The 23,623-nt window shown below is 36.8% G+C and overlaps 2 protein-coding genes across 6 annotated transcripts in view; one reads left to right on the top strand and one right to left on the bottom strand.

The window, feature by feature from the left end:
- The window catches only part of Rock2 (Rho associated coiled-coil containing protein kinase 2), a 95,803-nt gene that overhangs the window by 68,955 nt on the left and 3,225 nt on the right, over window positions 1–23,623 (top strand). For 2 of the 4 annotated variants that reach the window (XM_076942092.1, XM_076942089.1), the window contains 17 exons: window positions 1,427–1,586; window positions 4,689–4,849; window positions 5,223–5,407; window positions 6,055–6,124; window positions 7,663–7,766; window positions 8,319–8,505; window positions 10,878–10,971; window positions 11,060–11,154; window positions 12,501–12,680; window positions 12,826–12,994; window positions 13,283–13,453; window positions 14,699–14,769; window positions 15,329–15,417; window positions 15,905–15,983; window positions 17,391–17,652; window positions 17,733–17,946; window positions 21,746–23,622. In XM_076942092.1, coding sequence (XP_076798207.1) covers window positions 1,427–1,586; window positions 4,689–4,849; window positions 5,223–5,407; window positions 6,055–6,124; window positions 7,663–7,766; window positions 8,319–8,505; window positions 10,878–10,971; window positions 11,060–11,154; window positions 12,501–12,680; window positions 12,826–12,994; window positions 13,283–13,453; window positions 14,699–14,769; window positions 15,329–15,417; window positions 15,905–15,983; window positions 17,391–17,652; window positions 17,733–17,946; window positions 21,746–21,836 — 2,382 coding nt within the window. In that variant the 3' untranslated portion in view covers window positions 21,837–23,622. Of the gene's footprint in view, window positions 1–1,426; window positions 1,587–4,688; window positions 4,850–5,222; window positions 5,408–6,054; window positions 6,125–7,662; window positions 7,767–8,318; window positions 8,506–10,877; window positions 10,972–11,059; window positions 11,155–12,500; window positions 12,681–12,825; window positions 12,995–13,282; window positions 13,454–14,698; window positions 14,770–15,328; window positions 15,418–15,904; window positions 15,984–17,390; window positions 17,653–17,732; window positions 17,947–21,745; window position 23,623 lie in introns of those variants that run through there. The other 2 variants (XM_076942090.1, XM_076942091.1) reach the window with 2 other exon arrangements.
- Window positions 9,229–23,623, bottom strand: part of Slc66a3 (solute carrier family 66 member 3) — a 30,165-nt gene continuing 15,770 nt past the window's right edge. For both annotated transcript variants that reach the window (XM_076942094.1, XM_076942095.1), the window contains one exon: window positions 9,229–9,630. In XM_076942094.1, coding sequence (XP_076798209.1) covers window positions 9,563–9,630 — 68 coding nt within the window. In that variant the 3' untranslated portion in view covers window positions 9,229–9,562. The remainder of the gene's footprint in view (window positions 9,631–23,623) is intronic.

Genomic DNA, 23,623 nt, shown 5'->3' with positions numbered 1-23,623 from the left:
TATGCATACAAAATGCTAGCTGTTTGGACACAGTATGCCTTGCAGGTGTAGAAAATGAGCCTTTGACATGATTGATCAGAGAGGTGGGATGGAAAAGAGGCACACTCTAGCTGGAGGATTCCACTTGAACAAAACTGAGGATAGAGAACAGCAGTGGTTGGTTTGCTTATTCAGTCAGTATTTTGGAGTATGGTGTGTTGGTCAGCAAACTAACCCTTTAAAGGTCAGATAATGAATATTCCAGGCTTGTTGGCCATATGGTCTGTGTTGCAAATGCTGGGGCACATGTAGAAAATGGACTGACTTCTGTTATCCAAGATTTTTAAATTACAGTGTGTTTGGTTAGCCATGTAGCTTAGTGGTAGAGTGCATGTTTAGTATATCCAAAACCCTGAGTTCAATCCCCAGCCTCACAGAAAAATACCTACTATTTGGGCAGTAGGACACCTTGAGGGTTTTTTTTTGTTGTTGTTGTTGGGGGTTTTGTTTGTTTGTTTGTTTGTTGTTGTTGTTTTGTTTTTTTGAGACAGGGTTTCTCTGTATAGCCCTGGCTGTCCTGAAACTCACTCTGTAGACCAGGCTGGCTCGAACTCAGAAATCCGCCTGCCTCTGCCTCCCAAGTGCTGGGATTAAAGACGTGCGCCACCACCACTACCCGGCTTTTTTGTTGTTGTTGTTGTTTAATGTAGATAGATTAAAAACATTACTTTTTGTTTGAGGCAGAGTCTCACTATGTATGCAAGGCTGGCCTCAAATTTTCAGAGGTCTTGCCTGCCTTTGCCTCCCAAGTAATGGCCATTAGCTACATTTTTAAATTTTGAGAAATAAAGAATATCATCATCCTGCAGCTAGAGAGATGGCCCAGTAGTTAAGAGCATTTGTTCTTCTTGCAGGAGACCCAGGTTTGATTCCCAGCAGTCACAAGGTGACTTACAACCACCTTTAACATCAGTTCCAGGGGATCTGTCACCCTCTTCTGACTTATATATGTACCAGGCACATATATGGTATACATACATATACATGTACAGAGGAACAACATACACACACACATTTAAAATAAAATAATTTTTAAAAATGGTAAAACTGGAGGCAGCTGGGGAAACTTGAGAGGTGGCAGAAGGTGAGAGCAGGGATGCAGTGTCAGACAGACTGCATCAGTGGATAGTGTCGGGTGTAGTTAGAGAAACAGTGGGAAAGGCTGAGAAGTGCTGGGAATAGCACTCTGGTCATGTAACTGAAATGAAACAGGCTCAATTCAGATCCCAAAACAACAGTGTGAATGGCTGGTAGAGTCCATTGGTTTCTGTTACAAGAAGCGCAGATGAAGAAGGAAAGGAAAGTGCTGAACATTCATAGTAGACTATTTAAAAGTAGTTTTAAAAGGTTTTAAAATTCTGTTAATAGTTTTGGAAATGTCTCATAGGAAAAGAGCAACATGGAAATAGATATGACATATCAACTGAAAGTTATACAGCAGAGTTTAGAACAAGAAGAAGCTGAACACAAGACCACAAAAGCACGGCTAGCAGATAAAAATAAGATCTATGAATCCATTGAAGAAGCTAAATCAGAAGCCATGAAAGGTATGCATTGTGAGGGGTATTCCAAGAACATTTTCCAAGAATCTAGTCAGTCTTTGATTTTGCAAAATATATTAGCAAGTATTGGGAACTGAAAGGAAGAGAATTATTAGGAAAGTTTTGTATATCTTTTTTTAACCTTTGATCCATTACAACAATTTCTAAATACCAAATTATTCTACCATATTTTTAGGTTTGAAAGAATGTTTTAATGGTATTGGTGGTAAAAGGTGTGCACTGTGACCCTCTCTATCTACTGATTTTTGGGGAGCTATGTCCTTTGACATATATTTACTCTAGTGTGACATTTCACCATCACCAGCTGTGTTAGAAAGTTATTAATAGTTATCTAAGACAGGGACTTACATAGTAGCTAGTCCAGCTAGACTCAGAAGTAGCTCGTTGAGTATTTTGGACTGACATACTAAAGATGCCAGTTGGGTTTTATTAAAGTCATATTATACTAGTAGATTCCAAAGTTAACTTCAGATTTGGAATCACAGAAATGATCAGTACTTGAAAATTTTTATGTACATGTGTTAAAACACTGGAACAGAAATTTTACTTCTTATTGAGTGAGGCATAATATTATGAATAGCTTAGCAAGAAAGACTTTTAGTCTTTAAGTACAATCAACATTTAGCTTTTCTTATTACAACCAGTTTAGTTTAAAGCACTAATTCAGGATGATAAGAAATGAAACAAGGCATGAACAGTAGCATGTAATTTCAGTACCAGCACTCAAGAGGCAGAGGCAGGTAGATTTCAGCTGGGGCTACACAGCAAGACCTGTCTCAAAACAAAACAAAAGAGAAGTGAAACAGGCACTTTATTTACAAAGTATAGTCTGAAGAGATTAAGCTGATGAACTGTATATTTCCTTGTCTATGGTCTAGAAGAGAGTTAAATTGTTTTTGAGATATAATTTATTTGCAGTAAAGTATAAATAGTTTTGATATTTGTGTTACACTCATACAGCTGCCACCAAAGCAAGCTGTAGAATATGTCTGCCTCAGTAAGGTTCCAGTGCTTCTTTATAGTCTCTGTACCAATATTACATAATTTTTTTAAAATGAAATCTTTGTTTTGTTTTTTAAGACAGGGTTTCTCTGTGTAGCCTGATCATCCTGGAAATCTCTCTGTAGATCAGGCTGGCCTTAAACTCAAGAGATCTGTCTCTGCCTCCCCAGTGCTGGGATTAAAGGCTTGTGCTACCACCACCCAGCAAATATTTTTATTTCTTTATTGAATAAGTGAATGCATTTACTTATTGATTATTTTCCAGACTTACAAAAATGAAACAATTGAATGTAATATAACTTTCATTGTTTCCAGTGGTTAGTTGGAACACTAATACATGATATGTGATGACTTTCTAATATTTTACACATAAGCACATAACACTTAAATACTATAGATGTCATTCAAGGTGGATCTAAAACTTGCTCTTTGTACTGCATGCTATCACCTCAGTAGATTAAGAACATGACTTGAACAAGTAATTATTGCCAGTATGACCTTGTCTGTGGCTTAAACTTTGTTAATATATTGTTCTCTATAAAGAGATAATGACTGTGACGTTAGGTTGTGAAATCAAGTTTAATTGTACATATAAAATAATTAGAAATACTATATACTTAGTAGCATGTAGAGAATAATTGATTTATTTGTGTACATTTTAAAAGACTCTTCATTAAGTATTTGCAGTTCTCTCCAGGGAAATGGTTTGATGGATAGTTTTTGCTGTGTATGGATGAGCCTGTGTAAAAGCCAGGCAGGCATGACAGCCACCTTATACCCAGTGCTCAGGAGACAGAGAGAGGAAATCCCTGGGGCAGCTCATTAGCTAGACAACCCAAACTAGTGGGTTCCACATTCACCCAGAGACCTTGCCTCGTTATATAAACTGGAGGGTAAACAAGACAAGTATCTGACATCAACTTTAGGCCCCTCCACACACATGTAAAGAGATGTACACTTTAAAAAAATAAAATTTAAGAAAAGCCCTGAAAAATCATGAATTTAATTTTCACCTAATGAAACTTTTTGTAAATGATAGTTGGATGTTAAAGATTAGGTATAAGAGAGTAGAGGAATCCTACTTAGATAAGAACTGAAATACTAATCAATTAACTAAAATTTACATTTAAGATTGAACTTACTTGCTTAGGAATACATTTTGCTGATCACCTTAAGATGAAAAATGCTTTTAAAGGGTTATTTTTCTGATTGACAAGTTAGGTTTATTGCAAATTATTTAGAAAAATGAAGAGAAGTATAACCGAAAAAAGCAAAGATTACCACAGTCCGAGTAACCTAGTATTTTCCATTTTCTTTACCATTTTCTAATTCTTAAAAAAGGAAGCAACAGCCCTGGAGAGATGGCTCAGCTGTTAAGAGCACTGACCTTCCAGAGGTCCTGAGTTCAATTCCCAGCAACCATAAAACCTTCTACAATATTATCTGATGCCTTCTTCTGGTGTATATGAAGGGAGTGACAGTGTACTCACATGCATAAAATAAATAAATATTTAAAAAACCACACCACAAACAAACAAACAAAAAAACCCAAAAAACACTGAGCATTAATGAGCACTTAATGCCTACCATATATCTGGTAGTATTTTTCTTTTTTCCCATATTCAGGAGGTTAAACACTGTTACCATCCTAGATGGAAGGAAATTGAGGACAGAGAAGGTAACTTACCTACTCAAATAATCAGTAAGTGGCAGAACCAAGATTTAGGCTCAAAAAGCTTGATTCCAGAATCTTTCTATCTCCTCAAGCATAATTTTCAATACCTGCATAATAATATACTAATGGAAAGTTATGGAATCTGCCTGGAATGTTTTATTGAAAGATGTTAGTGTCTTACAGAGACACAAAGACAGAATTTTCTATCTTTTTTTCATTAGAATAGATGTAATATCATAAACAGTATGATACATTTTATTCTCTGCAAATGAAATTCCTATAAAATTTATATTTCGAATATATTTAAAGTGATAAAAATGTTCAGTTAGAAACAACTGTAAGATAGTACCACTTGCTCTTAATTAAAATGCAGTTCCAATTTATAATTGTATCTACTTCTATTGTAATAGAAATGGAGAAGAAGCTGTTGGAAGAGAGGTCTTTAAAGCAGAAAGTGGAGAACCTACTTCTAGAAGCCGAGAAAAGATGTTCTATATTGGATTGTGACCTCAAACAGTCTCAGCAGAAACTAAATGAGCTACTGAAGCAGAAAGACGTGCTAAATGAGGATGTAAGTGTGAACTATTAAGTAAAAAATTAGTGAGCCAATAATAAATTTGCTTTATTGGGGAGGTCTAATGGTGAATGCATTATATTGTAATATTCTGTAGGATCTCTTGGCTTTTAATGGACTTGGTGATAGAGCAAATCAGTCATAATTGAAATTTTTTAAGTTACTTACACTGTAAAGACTGTATTTGAAAATATTATCCATTTTAGTGTGAGTTGAATAAGAAAAGCATCATTCTTGAGAAAAATAATTTACTTAATAATAAATTACAATTTACTTCTTGTAGGTTAATAATTAATAAAAATAATTTACAATTTACTTCTTGTAGGTTAATAATTAATAATAAAAATAATTTACAATTTACTTCTTGTAGGTTAGAAATTTGACATTAAAAATAGAGCAGGAAACTCAGAAGCGTTGTCTTATGCAAAATGACCTGAAGATGCAGACCCAGCAAGTTAACACCCTAAAAATGTCAGAAAAGCAAATAAAACAAGAAAATAATCATCTTATGGAAATGAAAATGAACTTGGAAAAGCAAAATGCTGAACTTCGAAAGTAAGTTAATTGATTTAGACAGTTTGATGGAGAGTTTCTGGTGTGTGTGTGTGTGTGTGTGTGTGTGTGTGTGTGTGTGTGTGTATTTGGTATTTACTTAAAATGAAAGCCAGGTCTGGTGATAAGTTTTATAATGGCAATACTTGGGAGGGTCAAACAAGATTTGAATTCCAGAGACATTTGAATTCCATAAAACTGAAAATACAAACACACATTGCATTAGCTGTTGGATTAATGACATGATGTGACGTGTAGCCTCAGGAAAAGCCTGTTCTCAGTGCTGTGTATAAAGTCTCAGAATGTGGCTGTAACTGGCCACAACCTCCCACGAATCTTTTTTCCTCAGTCTCCAGAAAACAAGGGTTATAGGTATACATTGCCACACTACTTGGCTTGCAGTTGTTTAGATTCTTGGTTTTGTTTTTGATGCATGGTCTCATGAAATTCTCGAGGCTGGGTTTGAACTCATGGTCTCTTCTGCCTCAGCCTCCCAGTTGCTGGGATTACAGGCTGTCAGGGATGAGAGCTTTAAAAGGCAATGATAAATTTAGCACTAGTGTGAAAATGACTTGATTTTAGGGATTATTACTTTGCAAAGTGGCTGTGTTAAAATGTATGTAAGTTACTAATGACTTTTTTGTTCACAGAGAGCGGCAGGATGCAGATGGGCAGATGAAGGAACTGCAAGACCAACTTGAAGCAGAGCAATATTTCTCAGTAAGGGACTTCCTGTAGAACTAGGAGAGTGGCTGTCTTTTAACTGAAATAGTTATTTATTTCACTTGATGTGTATTCATATCTTAGGTCTAGGCATATACCATGTGTATACCTGGTACCCCTGCTGGTCAGAAGAGAGGAAGATGCATAGCTTTTGTTTGTGTGTCCTTGCTTGCTTTGGTTTTGGGTTTTTAAAACAGCCATACTGCCTGTCCTAGGCTGGCCTCCAATTTGCAAACTTTCTGCCTCCACATCCTGAGTGCTGGGATTATAATAGTTTACCACCACACCAGACACAGATTTGGATGGGGTCTTACTTGACTCATTTTAAAAAAAAAAAAAAAAAAAGCCAGAGATTTGGGATGTAGCTCACTGGTAAAATACTTGTTTTGGGGAGGAGATTCTGAGTTCAATATGCAGCACCACAAAGTATCAAAGAAAAAGTGCTGGGCAAAAAAACTGTAGATTCTTTAACAGGAATCCTTTATCCTACTGGTTTGTTGGTATGTACCTATAATTGCAACTACCATGTAGGCTAAGTTGGGAAGGTGACTTGCGCCTACAACATTGAGTACAGTCTGGACAACAGAAAGGGAGACACTGTCTCAAAACAAGAAATCAGCTATTGTTGCTAGGACATAATTCTAAGCATATGCTATTACCGCTGTGTGAAGTCTTTTGGGGAGAATATGTGTTTTGTTTTTAAGTAATTTATTTTTATTTTATTTGTATTGATGTTTTGCCTGCATATATGTCTATGTGAGGGTGTTGGATACTAGAGTTACAGACAGTTGTGAGCTGCTGTGTAGGTGCTAGGAATTGATCCCTGGTCCTCTGGAAAACGTAAGTGCTCTTCAGCCCAAGTACATGCTTTTGTTATGAAAGGAATAAAATTGCCATATTGACCTTCGTTGAGTTTTTAAGACCACTGTAAAAATATGAAATACTTTTTTTTCTTCTTTCTCTTCCTCCTTCCTTCCCTCCCTTTTTTTAGGGGTTGGGAGAAGACAGTTTCTCTGTGTAGGCCTGGCTGTCCTAGAACTTGTTCCATAGGCCAGGATGGCCTCAAACTCAGAGATCCACCTGACTTTGCCTCCCAGTTGCTGAGATTAAAGGGATGTGCCCCCACCTCCCAGCAGTATGAAGTGTTTTTATATAGTAGTTCCATTGATCTGTCAACTTAAAAGATCAGTGTTTTTTTTATCACCTCTTTACCCTACTAAGTGTACATTTAACTTCAAGTATGTTATAATGCTCAGTTGAATTATTAGCTGGTTCTTTGAGAAGTTGAGTATGCTGGGGACTAGACGTAGGGCATGCAATCTACCATACAAATGTTTGTTTATTAATTGATGAGTAGAAAATGGGAAAGCCCACAAAACTGTTGATTTCTCAGGAGCCCAAAATTAGTCAACATAAAAGAATGTATGTATGTATGTATGTATGTATGTATGTATTGAGCTTTTTGCCTGGCTAGGTTTTGAATGAAAGTCATATTCCTGACAATAATGGGCATGCAATTCTGTTTTGCTGCTTAGACCCTCTATAAAACACAAGTTAGAGAACTTAAAGAAGAAAATGAAGAGAAGATTAAACTTTGTAAAGAGTTGCAGCAGAAGAAGCAGGATTTACAGGATGAAAGGTAAGGATGGGGCCCAACCTCTTGTCTGTAGGTAAGTTCCCTTATAGAAATTCCTGCTCTGTTTCCCACCAAGTTAAAAAAAAAAAAATCTGATGAAAGTCAAGTAGACAAAAGAGTTTTAACTTCATAATGAATGAAAATAGATCATTAAAATCCCATCTCCAAGCTGGGCAGTAGTGGCGCATGCCTTTAATCCCAGCACTTGGGAGGCAGAGGCAGGTGGATTTCTGAGTTTGAGCCCAGCCTGGTCTACAGAGTGAGTCCAGGACAGCCAGGACTATACAGAGAAACCCTGTCTCGAAACAAAACAAAACAAAACAAATCCCATTTCCAAGGGATTTGGGACTTAGTTTAGGTAGACTATGTGATTAGAATACATGATACCCTGAGTTCAGTGCTATTACTATATGCCTAAGTTTTTGTTTGGTTTTTTTTTTTTTTTTTTTTTTTGTTTTTGCTTTTTTTTGTTTTTTGTTTTTTTTTGGTTGTTTTTTTTTTTGGTTTTTTTTTTTTTTTTGGTTTTTTTTTTTTTGATATACCTCTGAAATACAGAGACTCTTTGGCTGCCCAGCTGGAGATTACCCTTACCAAAGCAGACTCTGAGCAGCTTGCTCGTTCCATTGCTGAGGAACAATATTCTGATTTGGAAAAAGAGAAGATCATGAAAGAGCTGGAGATCAAAGAGATGATGGCTAGACATAAACAAGAACTTACTGAAAAGGATTCTACAATTGCATCTGTAAGTAACATTCTTGGTGTCTTGGGTTTGTAATTAAATTGCTATGTCATAAAATCTCAGAAACATCTGGGAACTGTCAGTTATAGATTAAAAAATGTTATAAGTTTAACAAATTAAAAATTTGTTAGATTCTAACAGTCTAACTAAAGAAACATTTCTGAGGAAAGACCAACAGAAAGCGGTCAGTCTTATGGTGACCTACTGAATGTCACAATAAGGGGGTGGATAGTTGACAGAGGAGGTACATATGCAAGACCTTTGATTGCATGCAGATAGTAATGTAAAGCCAGCGAGAGAAGAGGGCATAGCTAATAAATGCTTTTGAGATAATGGGAATTTTGGATGAAAGGAATAAAGTTAGATTCTTGCTAGTTAGGTAAAGTGTACCTAGTTTAAGAACCAAACGTGAAAAATAAAAACTTGAAACTACCAGACAGACCTAGAATTTATGTGTGACAGAGACAGCCTAAATAACAAAGAAAAGATACTTGAAATATTAAATAGATTAGTATCTAGAATACATACAGGTCCCCTGGAACTCAAATGAAGTAGATGAAACCATTTAGAAGAAAATTGTCTAAAAGAGACAGCTCAGATACATGAGTGGATGTTTCAATTAACTCTTCTCCAACAAAAGGTCAGATGAATGCTATAGCTTTGCGATACCACTGCATATCCTTTCCACAACTGAAAATAAGAACCTAGCAATTTTACATGTGAGGAAAATAGCTTTTTTTTTTTTTTTTTTTTTTTTTTTTTTTAAATAGAGAGTTAAATTCAATTAAATTTGATAAGTTTATAGAGTTAGTAGTATGACAATTTCTGGTAAATTTAAGTATATGGTACAACCCTACGAAAGTCCACATGATGATAACTACTAAACAAACTAGCACAATGCTTATAGCCCATAATTCTTATAAAAAGCAAACCCTCACATGTTTCCATCGATCAACAGTTGTTTGTGGAGGGCGGAGATGTGGCCCAGTGCTTAAGAGCACTGGCTTCTCTTCCAGAGTAGGTTTGATTCCCTGCACCGACATGGTGGCTCATAGTTGTCTTACAATTCCACTGCAGTTCCGGAGTATCTGATGCTCCTTTGTGGCCTCCGAAGGTACTGCATACATGCTATAAAGACATTCAGACAAGACACTTATATACAACAAATTTTTAAAAATTAAAAAGATATGGTAGTACATGCCTATAATCCCAACATGTAGGAGTGAAAGAAAAGAGGGGTCAGGAATTCAAGGATACCCTTGGTTACACAGGTAGTGGTAAGCCTATATGAAACCCTATCTCAGCAAACAAACTGGAAGGTACATTAAGTATTACCACATTATTTCATGTGTAATGGAAATTTGAAGTATTTGGTGGGAAAGTTGAACATGAAAATGGAAGTAAATAGAAGTTGGATCTAAATGTATATCTAAATGATATTTATATATCAACAGGGTATTACATTTTGTTGTTCCTTATTTTAATCTTAAGATAGCCCAGAATTTACAATTCTTTCCTGCTTCATCCTCCCAAGTACTGGAATTAGAAACACTCACCACTGTTCCCTCATAGCATCTTAATTCTCACTATCCCTGTCCGCCTTAGCCTTACTGTGTTCATTAGTCTTAAACTTACAGACATCCTCCTGCATCTGTCTCCTGAGTGCTAGGATTAAAGGTATGCCCAACAATGCCTAGCAAGTTTAATTCCTTAATATATTAAGTGAGTCATAATTTTAAAAATCACATACATTATTTCACTTGTTTATAATGGAAGTTTGCAGTATTTAGTGGGAAAGTTAGACATAATTTTTAAATAAAACTTCAGGAAGAAAGGATAGGAATATAATCTGAAAGGAATATAGAAAAAAGGATTCAACTTTTTCAATAGAAATTCATCTTTACTAGCCAGGTGGTGGCGGCGCACGGCTTTCATCCCAACACTTAGGAGGCAGAGGCTGGTAGATCATTGAGTTTGAGGTCGGGCTAAGCAAAGAAACCCTGTCTCAAACAAAACAAAACCTCCTCACTTTTCATTTTAAAATAATATTCCAAAAGAAATACTACGGTTTTTAAAACTTGTTTAGCACAGTGGAAACATAAGCCTTTGTTTTCCCTCTTCTTGATTTATTAAGTGTTTTTCTCATTTAAGGAAAAAAAAAAACTGGTACAGATTTTTGAAAGAAGGGGAAATTTTTAGCTTTTTGGGATACATATGAAGTTTTAAGGGAACAGCATTTTTATCAAGGGTAAGACTGGTGTGGTGATAGGGGAGGTGCAGAGGTGATCAGTGATCTAGTAGTCTCAAGCTGGATTAGTATTTCACAACTAAAATTCTGTAAATTGATATGTAAGATTTTTTCTTCTATTTCTTAGCTTGAAGAAACAAATAGGACACTAACTAGTGATGTTGCAAATCTTGCAAACGAGAAAGAAGAATTAAACAACAAACTGAAAGATACCCAAGAACGTATGTATTAGCAGGGAGTAAAGCTTATTGTGAATATGCCTAGTAGCTGTAATTATTGTTGTAACTTTAATATTTCTGTTTATTTCAGAACTGTCAAAGTTGAAAGATGAAGAGATCAGTGCAGCAGCTATTAAAGCACAGTTTGAGAAGCAGCTGCTGAATGAGAGAACACTCAAGACTCAAGTATGTCGCCAGAATGGAAAGCCAGTTTTGAATTTTGTTTACATTCCTGTCACCTGTTACTTCTAGTGCTACAGGGTAGAAGCTATGCTCAAAGCAATGTTATTTGAATAATTTTCTGATTTTTTTTTTTTTTTTTTTAGTCAAATTAGAAGAAACTTCATGTATGTGGAAGTGCCCCACATTCTCTCCCAGCTTTTTTTTTAATTTGCTGATAGCCTGAAAAGAGTCAGATGATCTGAAAGGGCATGTGTGATTATTGACACCCCTCTACTAGCTCCCACAGTTAGTTGTATTTGTAGCATAAATATGTGGGTGCTAGTACCATTCTCTGTTGTTGGAGAGGGTACATTTTAGCGCCAATGCAGAATTCACGTTTTTTGGAGTAGGAAGAGGAAAATCTGCCTGTTTAAATCTCTCTTATAATAAAAGTTGAATCAGTAGAAAATGATATCAGATTATGCCTGTAATTTAGTAGGGAACACATCTAGGAACTATCCTATGCTAGGCAAGCATTCTACCTAAGCTACATTCATAGTCCTGTAAATACTTTAAATTATCATTCTCAGAAATCATGAGAAAGTGGGCAAGATAGCTCAGTAGGGAAAGGATCCTACTATCAAAAATCATGAGAATGAAAAAATAATTAGAATACAGAATGAATATCAATGAAAACTATATTATTTGAAATATAATGATGTTATGCAAAAGATGTTATGTTGTGTGCATGTGTCATATATATGTATATGTTCTCATGTGTCTGAGTATTTGTGTGGACAGATACTGGCTTCTAGTGTCTTCCTTTATTATTGTTTGCTTTTTTTATTTCAAGATTTTTATTTTCATTCATTTATGTACTTGTGCCCATGGAAGCCAGAAGCAGGTGTTGGTTCTACTGGAGCTGGAGTACTGGGTACTCCACTGGACTTCGGTACTAGAAACTGAACTCAGCTTTTCTAGAAAAACAGAAAGGAATTTTAACCGTTGAGCCATGTCTCCAGCCCCTCTCCCCCTTATCTTTGAGACAAGATCTCTCACCAAATCTAGAAATCATAAATTAGACAAGACTTAACTGACCAGTGAACTTAAAGGAGTCTCTACCTCCACAGCACTGAGGATAGAGGCATTTATTATTATGCCTTGCCTTATACATGGGTGCCACGGATCTGAACTCTGGTCCTAGTGCTTGTACTATAGACACTTGACTCACTTTATATCTCTCCAAGCCCAAAAATATTTCCTTAAAACCCTGTGTACAGGAAAGGAGTTACTGGGGATTATGTAGCTTATAATTGATGAGTTGCTGAGAAAACATTAACATAATTTATTATATGCTTATTTTTTTTAAGGCTGTGAATAAGTTGGCAGAGATCATGAATCGAAAAGAACCTGTCAAGCGTGGTAGTGACACAGATGTGCGAAGGAAAGAGAAGGAAAACAGAAAGCTACATATGGAGCTTAAGTCTGAACGTGAAAAATTGACACAACAGATGATCAAATATCAGAAAGAACTGAATGAAATGCAAGCTGTAAGAATACTCTTTTACACTGAAAACATTTTAAAGACAATTATTTTCTTATCTTCATTTGCAGAACATTTCTATTAGTAATTATTACTGAACTGTGACTCAAACTTACAGTGTACATTTCATCTGTTAATACATTTTCTTACAGCAAATAGCTGAAGAGAGCCAAATTCGAATAGAACTCCAGATGACCCTGGACAGTAAAGATAGTGACATTGAACAGCTGCGGTCACAGCTCCAGGCCTTGCATATTGGTATGGACAGTTCCAGTATAGGCAGTGGACCAGGGGATGCTGAGCCTGATGATGGATTTCCAGGTACACATCCTTGGTCAGCCCTCGCATTTGCCTTAAATTTAAGTCAAGTGATTGCTTTAATTCCATGAATGTCTTTACTTTTGAGAAAAAAGTTTATCATTTCTTTAAGGGAAAACCTACTTATTGCAGTGGGATTCACGTGACCTTTTGGACTTGTTTGATTAAAAACGAACAAGTAAATTCTAAATTTTTAGGAGTTTAACTCATATGTAGTGCCTGTCTGGTTTTTAAGTTTTCATTTTTTTCTTCTCTTCTCTCTGCCTCACATTCTTACTTGTGGGTATTTAGTCCATATCACTCAGTCACACACTATGGAATCCATGTCCTTCACCTACCAGCGGTCCTCTACCTCTCTCAGTATTGCCACTAAGCCCTCCAGTTCTCACACGCTTCTTGACTCTGACTCTGAAGAAGATTCCTTGCCTTACTTACCTAGTTCGTCGGAGCCTATTAGTACAGGTGATATCTGAAAAAAATCTTACTGTCTTTGGAATTCTCCCAGCTACTTAATTTGTCTTTTTTTTTTTAAATTATAACATTTAACTAACATCCACTCACTCCAACATGCTGTTTAGATGCAGTAAAAAAAATAAACTGCTGCATGAACTATAATTCACCTTTAAGGCATTTTTCAAATAGCTTGTGATTGTATTTGCTAGATCGTTTGATTTTTGCCAATTTTCCAGAAACAAAGCACTATGTTCTGTATACTTGAAAATGCATGGCTTCATCTATTTTCAGACATTTCAGAATGATAGTACAGAATATAAAAATATATGACCCGTTTGATAGAATGTGTTGAGATTTTCACTATGTTTTCATGTCCACAGTGTAGTAGGCCTTCAGAGAAAACATGAAACAATTTGGCTTGGTTTTCACCCTGAAAAGCCTCACAGGTGAAATGCCTGGAGACTCCCATACGTGTCTTCTAAACTCAGGTTCTCACTGATCTCTTTAGACTCCAGTTTCCTCATCTACATGAGGGATAGAACTGTCGTGTGGAGCTGTGCAGACATAGAGAACTTAAGTAAAGCATCTAGTGCAGTCAGTGCATAGTAGTTTATACCTGTAATGATTTGCATTATTAGAATATTCTCTTAGAATGGCACCCCCTCTGCCAATTTCATTTGAACAATAGGATCAAATTTATTAGCATAGACTCTAATGACTTAAGATACTTTCTTTTATTCATTATAGAGTTTTACTTATTTTGGAGCTTAGAAATCTTGGTTATACTTTTGCTTCTTAAACAAGTTTGCTCTGTATTTTACATAATGAAGATAGCCATTCTAAAATTTCCTGTTTTCTGAACACTACTCGTTTAAAGTGCTTTTTACGCAAGATCATGTGTGTACACCTCTAGTCAGCTTGGTCTCCTTAGGAAGAATAAAGGAAGGGCCTGATGTAGACTTGCAGTGAGAAGAGCTAAGTGGCTCGTGTGTTGTGAGTTTTGCCTGTGCATGAATTTAATCAATGAGTATTAGATGTTATAATTCTGAGTATTTATTTCTGATGTCATGTGACCTAGATTTTGTTCTTGCTTCTACTCATTATGTGTTATCACAGTAGCCCAGGTACAGTATGGTTTAAATTCCAAAGGGCAGATTTGATTAGCTTGTGACTTCTGCATTAAAATTTTAGTAAATTCTTAATTGTCAGGGGAGAATCGGTTTATTTATCCTCATTTATCATGCTTACTTATAGAATCAAGATTAGAAGGATGGTTGTCATTGCCTGTGCGGAACAACACTAAAAAGTTTGGATGGGTTAAAAAGGTAATTAGTGCTTTTGAATATGTTTCCTTTGACTTTTCATATAACTCTAGCCATTTTCCTTCTGGAGTTGTAGGGGTGGGCATGCCTTCACTTCAGTACATACACAGTCTGTTTATATTTTCTGATTTTGTTCATCCGTGTGGAAGGATTTTTACTCTCCATGGTTTGTTACTGAAGTGGTTTTGAGGTTATTACATAGAAACCTGTTGTTTTGGTGCTGTTGTGTCCTGGTGGGCAGCAGCTCTAGATACTATAGGAAGACCCTGTTTTTCTGTGCTACTGTGTTTCTTGCTCACTTTGACTAGGCTGATACAGGTTAGCTTTTTATGTAGGTCTGAAAGCTTAAAATATATCAGTTTCAATTTTATTGTTAAAGAAAAATAAATAAAAATCTATTAGCGAATCTGTTGTTACTTTAAGGAGAACTTCCCTAAAGCATCATTAATACTTTTTATTTACTTTCGTAGTATATGACTTTATCACAACTACAGAATTTCTTATAAAAGAAAATAAATATAATGCATAGTAATTTCATCAGTTTCTTTCTTCTTTTAAACAGTATGTGATTGTAAGCAGCAAGAAGATTCTTTTTTATGACAGCGAACAAGATAAAGAGCAGTCTAACCCTTACATGGTGTTAGACATAGAGTAAGTATCAGACTTACATATTAAAGTCTTAATGGGAGAGGAGTAGAACCATGTCCATCATGACAGTCACAGAGCAGCTCTCATTGTACATTTTCCTTTAATTTCCTTATATAATTGAAAGTTGGCAGTGTGATATGGAAGACATATTTTATAGCTCTTTAATTTGTGGTTATCTTAAAAATTACTGGAACAATAAGATAAGCTAGTCAACCAGGTGAACACCTTTAATCCCAGCAATTGAGAAGCAGACAGAGGTGGATCTCTGAGGCCAGCATGGTCTAGAGTAGTGAGTTCTAGGCATCCAGAGACATAGTGAGACTGCCCCTATCTCAAAACAATAGCAACAACAACAACAACCAAGCTATTCTGTTAGCTTCTAACATGAGTCAATAAGTAGCTGATTTTTAACTTTTGGTATAAGATACCCAATGTAATAGAATCTTTGAGTAATATTTTATTTATTTCTTTCTTTAAAAATCTTCTCTAGCAAGCTATTTCACGTCCGACCTGTTACTCAGACAGATGTATACAGAGCAGATGCTAAAGAAATTCCAAGGATATTTCAGGTAAACATGTTGTTTCTTTTTTTACCCTTAGAAGTTCTCGTGTGACATGATGTTTTAGATTCCTTTCTTCGAATTGTCATACCCCTTCTGGCTCAGCCCCAGTTGGGACAGTTGGGGCTTTTCAGTGTGCTGCTTCCATCTGAGGCCAGCAGTGTCCTCCTGGTTTACTTTTTGGTTTATGGTGTGCTTCTGAGCTCTGTTGCACCTTTCACAAGATTGGTTGTTGTTTTTTAGAGTGTGAACTTAGTTCTGTTTTGGTTTTATTCTCAATTCTGGAAGTTTTAAAAAGTCACTTATCAAGTCGAAAGCAGTAGCACTTTTTCTTTTTATTAAAAGTGAAGCCAAGTTTTTCCTTTTATTGTCTCCATTTAAACCAATTTCAAACTATAAGGCCTAGAGAGCTGGCTTGGTGGTTAATAGCTCTTACTACTCCATCGGAGGACATTCACACCAGATGGTTCACAAATGCCTGTAACTTTAGTTTCATAGGTTCCAGTTTCCCCTTGTGACCTATCTGGGAACTTGTGCACAGATGTACAGATACATATACACCTTTGAAAATACTATAAAAATCACTGTGCCTGATCTGGTCTACTGAAGGAGAGTTGGGTTTTTTCCCCCTCTGAGTGCTAATGCTGTCTCATTTGGACATTATTTGCATATCTTCTTTTTTCTTTTACTCCTCAACTCTCCAAATAACCTAAAATGTGCATATAGCTCATCCACTTTCCTATTACTCAGAAGTGTAGACAGCAATTCCTATAGTTGTCATAGTGGACTTTGGTTTGTTTAGATAGGGAGGTACACTAGATACTGAACCCAGAGTTTTTACCTTTCACTCAACTATACTTCTAGCCCTAAATGTCGCTCCCAGAGGAGTGAAGGGAAAAAAAACCCACCTAAGTGTAAATTTGCCTTTTGTTGACCTATTCTGATAGTTTTGCTACAGCAAAGTAAAAGATACTGAATCAAACCTAAGGAGACAAGGTGACTGTCTCATGTCTCTTACATGAACTCTGTCTTCCCTTGAGACGCTAGGCAGGCATGCTGCCACTGAGCCATGTTTCCAGCTTACATAAACTTTTGACCAGGTAAGCCTGCTTAGGTTTGAGCTTCAACTGTGTATTGCTCTAGTTGTAATGTATCAGAAATGTTATGATAGAAAAATAACAGTGTGGAGCCTAGAGAGCTGATTCAGCACTTAGGAACAAGACTGGGTTTGGTTCCCAGTACCCATGTGGTGGGCTCACAACCATCTGTATTGCAGTTCTAGGGGATTCAATGCCCTCTTCTGACCTCTGAGAGCACACAGGCATGAATATGATGACATATACATGCAGAGAAAATACTCATAAAACAAAATAAATCTTTAGTGTGTAGCAGTCACTTTTGTCTTCTTGTTTATAGATTCTATATGCTAATGAAGGAGAAAGTAAGAAGGAACCAGAATTTCCAGTGGAACCAGTGGGAGAAAAATCTAATTATATTTGCCACAAAGGACATGAGTTTATTCCTACTCTTTATCACTTCCCAACCAACTGTGAGGCATGTATGAAGCCACTATGGCACATGTTTAAACCTCCTCCTGCTCTAGAGTGCCGTAGGTGCCACATTAAATGTCATAAAGATCACATGGACAAAAAAGAAGAGATCATAGCTCCCTGCAAAGGTAAGGAGGGAAGTTGTGCTCTTTCTTTAGCTTCCATTACTTTAAGCACATTAATTCATTTCAGTTCATTCTTGTTGTAGTTTATTATGATATATCGTCGGCAAAGAATCTGTTGTTATTAGCAAATTCAACAGAAGAACAGCAGAAATGGGTTAGTCGGTTGGTGAAAAAAATACCTAAAAAGCCTCCAGCTCCAGACCCTTTTGCCCGATCATCCCCTAGAACCTCAATGAAAATACAACAAAACCAGTCCATTCGACGGCCCAGTCGACAGCTTGCTCCAAACAAACCAAGGTAATAAATAAAACATGGTAAAAAAATTAAAGCTGCTTTTTAAAAATTGCCTTTTGTATTTAGACTAAAAACTTTGATAACTACAATTTTTCTTTGCTTGATATTCTAATGAGTCACTGGAGCCAAATATTTTAAACTTGTAGTATACATGTCTTATTCACTGATGTGGTTAAATATATCTTAGAAGTTATACATACTAAATTTAACCAAAATTTAAAAGTATTTTATTATTTTTGTATATATTCATACTGTTTTCCTCTTTAATCAGCACATGGACTAACTAGTAATTTGGAAGATGGCATTAAGATTACACACAAACTGTCACATATCAGGGGCACACACATATTTAGTTAGGTGATCTGAGAGGCAGAACCAAAAGTGGCTTCAGTTTTAATTCACATCTGTAAGTGCAAAACCCTGTTTGTGAGTTGAAGAGCAATATAGTTCAGCTTTAAGTGTACATGCAGTGATGTGGGCATTGCTTGGAATTGAAGCAGTAGTGTGGTAGGAGACCAGCTCTGGCTGTACTGACTTCATTTCATTATATGTTTAAGTTCAGAAGAGCCATTTCTCTTTAGGTAAGCATTTATAAACACTGTTTCTCATTGAGTGTGAAGGTTTGGGTAGCTAATGAAAGAAGTATTAAACCTAGTCAGGGGCCTCTTGTTGCCTAGCACAGGACCTTCAGTATATGAGTGATAATGTGCACTGACTGCTATCAGACCACAAACTTCTCATATGAAACTTTCTGGAAGTAGTATCTCAAGGAAATAATTTAGAAGGACAAAGGTAGAATTGCTGTTTAACAGCAGCAACAAAATGATTGGATGTTTTATGCGTGCAAAATAAGATTAAATGAACTGGGTGTGGTGGCACATACCTTTAGTCCCAGCACTCAGGGGGCAGAGGCAAGAGCATCTCTGAGTTTGAGTCCAGCTTGGTCTACATAGTGAGTTCCAGGACTTTGTCTCAAAACAAACAAAAAAATATGATAAAATTAATGTAAAATAGTGACTTCAAAAGATACTTATTGATCAGGTTGGATTTAGGAATATGCATACACACATACCGGGGCAGGGGGGGACAAAAATTAATAAGAGACCAAAAATGTCTTTAAAGGAGGCTAGAGAGGTGGTTCAGCAGTTACATCCAACTACTGCTACTCCTGGAGAGGATGAAGTTAGTTGTTAGCACTCGCTTCAGGTGGCTCACAATTACCTGTAACCTGAGGCCCAAGGTGGATCCAACACACTTATTTGGACTTACATAGCTGTACACAACACGCACATATATACGGAGAGACACAGACACATGTACACATAATTAAAAATAAACAAATCTTTCTTTTAAAAACCCCTTAAAATAATTGAGAGACACTGAAGGCCATTTGTAAAATATCTGAAGTTTTAGGTTCTCTGATCAGTATTATAAAACTGTTAATGCATACATGCTGTTTCAGTACTTCTCAGAGTCTTTCATGGCTCATACTCAGCATCTCAGATTGGGTAAGGATCAAGTTTTTAACAAGTAGATCCTACAGAAATATCCAAAGATCTGCCTGATCCTGCCTTATGTGCCAAAGGTCACAGTCATAAGCAGCAGCAGGACCAGGTGTCAGAGCCTGCACTCTCAGCTGCATGCATCATCTGCTTGATGATGGTGGTGATGGTGGTGATGGTGGTGATGATGATATGAGCAGAAATTGTTGGCTTAAAAATGGGCTTTAAAGTGGTACTTTTTGAAAGTACATGCCTGTAACCCCAGCATTAGGTACCAAAATATGGTCCTGGGAGTTATCTAGCCAACAGCCTAGACAAAATGGTGAGTTTCAGGTCTAGCAAGAGACCATATTGTGTCTCAAAGGAATAAGGCATTAAGCAATAGAGGAAGATATACCCAACATTCATCTCTGTTCTCCGTGCACTCATACACAGGGTGTGTGTGTGTGTGTGTGTGTGTGTGTGTGTGTGTGTGTGTGTGAGAGAGAGAGAGAGAGAGAGAGAGAGAGAGAGAGAGAGAGAGACAGAGAGAGAGAGAGACAGAGAGAGACAGAGACACACACACACAGAGAGAGAGAGAGAGAGAGAGAGAGAGAGAGAGAGAGAGAGAGAGAGAGAGAGAGAGACAGACAGAGATACTGGCGCACACTTCAAAGACTTCAGAAGGATGTAAAATACCCGTTTCCAGAAAATATCTGTAAATAAAGCTTAGCTATTCAGGAAAGACTACTGATTTCAGTCTTCCAAATAGTCAACACTTCTGAAAGAGTAATTTGGATTGCTTTGTTTGCTTTAAGTTTATAATCATGAACCTTCTCTTGTCTCCCCCTGTTGTCTTCGATGGCTTATAGTGATATTGTAGAAAGATGTTATCTGGGCACTCTGAAGGGAATGTGGACAGATGTTGAGCTTTCATACTTCCCAGAGTGAGTGTCAAAGTTAGCCACTACATCAGAAACCACTCTGGTTAATTGGGCCTGGTAGCACATGTCTGTAGTCCTAGCACTTGGGAAGCAGAGGCAGGAAGATCAGGAGTTCAAAGCTAAGCCTAGTCTACAATAAGTTTGCAGCTGGCCAAAGCTACATCCAACTTGGTCTGAAAAAGAGAAACAAAACAAGAATTCAGGTTATTTAAACATCCAAATATTGGGACCTTCCTACTCTTGTTCACTCATATCTAGATCTCAGTACAATGTCTAAAAATACTTAATAGGTGAATCCTATACACTTAAAGTTTAGAGCCGTTGACATGATAATCACAGGTGTAACTTTGGAGACCAGAAAGCTCCTTGGCATAAATTGATGAGCATCACAGTCCTGAGTAATTTAAGGCCTACCCTCTACCCCTGTTTTAAATAAAGGTGATTGCAGTGTTGTAGTATAGTTGTTTAATTGGAAAGAACAGATCAGGGGTGGTAAAATGTCTTAGTGGGTAAGGCACCATCATCCCTCGAAACCAGATGGTATGTGTATATGTGCATACACATAATAAATAAATGTAATTTTTAAGAAGCAGAACTGTATAATCTGAAGAGAAGCTAGAGTATTAGTTAAATTTTTTTAATAATAAAAAAATGGGGGGCTGGAGAGATGGCTCTTCCAGAGGAACTGAGTTCAATTCCCAGCACCCACATGGCAGCTCACAACTGCCTTTAATTCCAATTTCAGGAGATCCAATGTCCACACACAGACATACATGTAAACAAAATACCAGTGTACATAAGATAAAAATAAATTATTAAAAAGAAAACATGATTATGCTCCAGTTTTATGTTCAATTCATTTAGTCAAGTTAAATTGATAATCCCACTTACCAGCCTGTGGCTTTCTCTTGTTCCATATTAGAATACAGCTGTTGTTGACCTACTTGGGCTCTTCTGGAATTGAGAAAGCTGTGTTCCTGTTCTTGCTCCCTTTCAAAGGACATTATTGCTTATGATGTTCTTTGTTAAACAACAAAAGACAACAGGAATTGTCAACTGATTATGCAGTTACCTTTTGTACTAAATTGAGAATCAGGGTAGCTGCATCTTTATCTGGACCATAGGAAGGATGTTCTTAGCCCAGACAGAATCTGTCTTGGGTTCTCTGCAGAAGACCCTTCTGCAGTGGGCCTGGTTAACATGATTTACACCTGCACACAGATAGCAGGAGAAACTTCCTCAGTGTTTCTATCTGAACTGTTGCCACCCTGCCCCTGAAGGGAACCTCAGAGCGTTCACAGCACAGTCTAGTCATAGTGCTGCGTTCTGAAGTCTATGAAGGATAGAGCACATAAACTTGCCAACCTCCTGTTACAGATTGCTTGATTTGGCATTTAAAGACTGGGATTGGTCTTTTGATGATGTTGATGGTGATGATGATGGTGATGACGATGTTTTTGATTTCTGAAGAAATAAATGGGTAAATCAAAAAAAAAAAAAAAGAATGAGTGTTTATGTAGTGCATGTGGTTTGCACTTGGACTTTATTTTGTTTTCTCTCTTTTTTGGATAGGATATATTTTTTAAGTAGTTTTCAGAAATATTTCTATTCTAACCAGAATTTCTGTGGCAAGTGTAAAAGTAAAATGCTATGTTCAAATGCTTTCTCTTTTCTCCCTCCCTTCCCTACCCTGTGCCCTGGGTTTTTTGGGTTGTTTTTGTTGTTGTTGGTTTTGTTTGGTTGGTTTGGTTTGGTTTGGTTTTTTGAGACTGGGTTTCTCTGTGTAGTCCTGGCTGTCCTGGAACTCATTCTAGACCAGGCTGGCCTCGGACGCAGAGAGATCCACCTGCCTCTGCCTCCTGAGTGTTGGGATTAAAAGGCATGTGACACCATTGCCCAGCTATGTTCAGATTCTTCATTGGCTATAGATTTTCAGTATTGTTGGAATTAAAATATTTTATCTTAGAAATTAAGTATGTAGAAGTAAGAAAAAGAACAAACTCTGGTACCTTTGATTCATTTCATAGAAGCTGTATTCAGAGAATTAAAACTTAATAATGTTTTCAGTCTCAGACTAGTTTGTGAACATAGCATGTTTTCTCCCCCTTTCTCCATTCTTCTCCTTTCCTTTTTTCTAACTTGCAAGAATTAAAGCCATAAAAACCTTTTCAAGTCTGATACATGCAATGCATTAGCTCTTTCTGATTTGTCTTTGTGATGTGGTGAAAATTTAATGCTACCCTTGCTAAAAAGAATGTGAGTGACATGCTGTGTAAACGTTTGTCTTTTAAAGAAATGTAAAGGCAGGCATTGTGGCCCACTTGGAATCCTAGCACATGGGGATGGGAGCAGAAAAATGAGGAGTTCAAGGTCATCTTCCAGCTACATAGTGAATTTAGGCCACTTTAGGCTACATGAGACCTTGTCACAAAAAGAACACAGTAGGTATTGAAACATGCAAGGCTGCAGTTCCCACTCTGCAGGCTGAAGCAAGAGGCTTATGAGATCCATACCAATTCAGGCTGGATAGTGAGACCCTGCCTCAAAGCACAGAAAAGGAGAGTGTAAAATGGTTTGCTTAAGAACAAGATTAAATGAAAGTTAAATCTTATAACTTTAAGCCTTCAAATAGAATAGACAGACAAGTAATCTGTGTCAACTGAACATGTTGGATGACATGTACTTACATCATGTCATACTGTGACCTCTATATCCAGGCTTGTGTATGTCTTACATATGTATACTACAGTGTGTTCACTCCTCTTTTAGTTCCTTTTGTTTTGTTTTGTTTTGTTTTGTTTTGTGGTAGGGAGGATGGAACCCAGGGCCTTGGGCTTGTTAGACAAGGGTTCTATCCCTGAGCTGTACTCTAGCAGCTAGAGTCTAGCCCTTTTATTCCTATCTTACAGTTATAAAAATGTGCCTTGAGGTCCTAAAGTCTATAGAGCCAGACCACACATCCTACTCTTTTAGCTGTATAGGGCAGCTAGTCATTCAGCACTCCAAGACCCTGTTGTACCTTGTTTAGGCCTAATATTACTGATTAACTGCACTGAATGTTTGTGGCCAGAATGGGACTTAGAAAGTCCATTGTTGTATTTAGAAAGAATGTAGTTGCATGTACCTAAAACTAAAAAATACAATTGAATTGTTAATGCATGAATTGAGTTTTAGAGAAAATACAGTTTAATGATAAAAGTGGAATGTTCTCAGGGAATTTAACTGTCTCTTACTTAACTGTATCAACTAACACTA

Source organism: Arvicanthis niloticus, chromosome 11 (assembly GCF_011762505.2).
Source record: "Arvicanthis niloticus isolate mArvNil1 chromosome 11, mArvNil1.pat.X, whole genome shotgun sequence".
Taxonomy (NCBI): domain Eukaryota; kingdom Metazoa; phylum Chordata; class Mammalia; order Rodentia; family Muridae; genus Arvicanthis; species Arvicanthis niloticus.
Note: the sequence above shows the minus strand (reverse complement) of the source record. Positions and strands in the feature narration are given on the sequence as shown.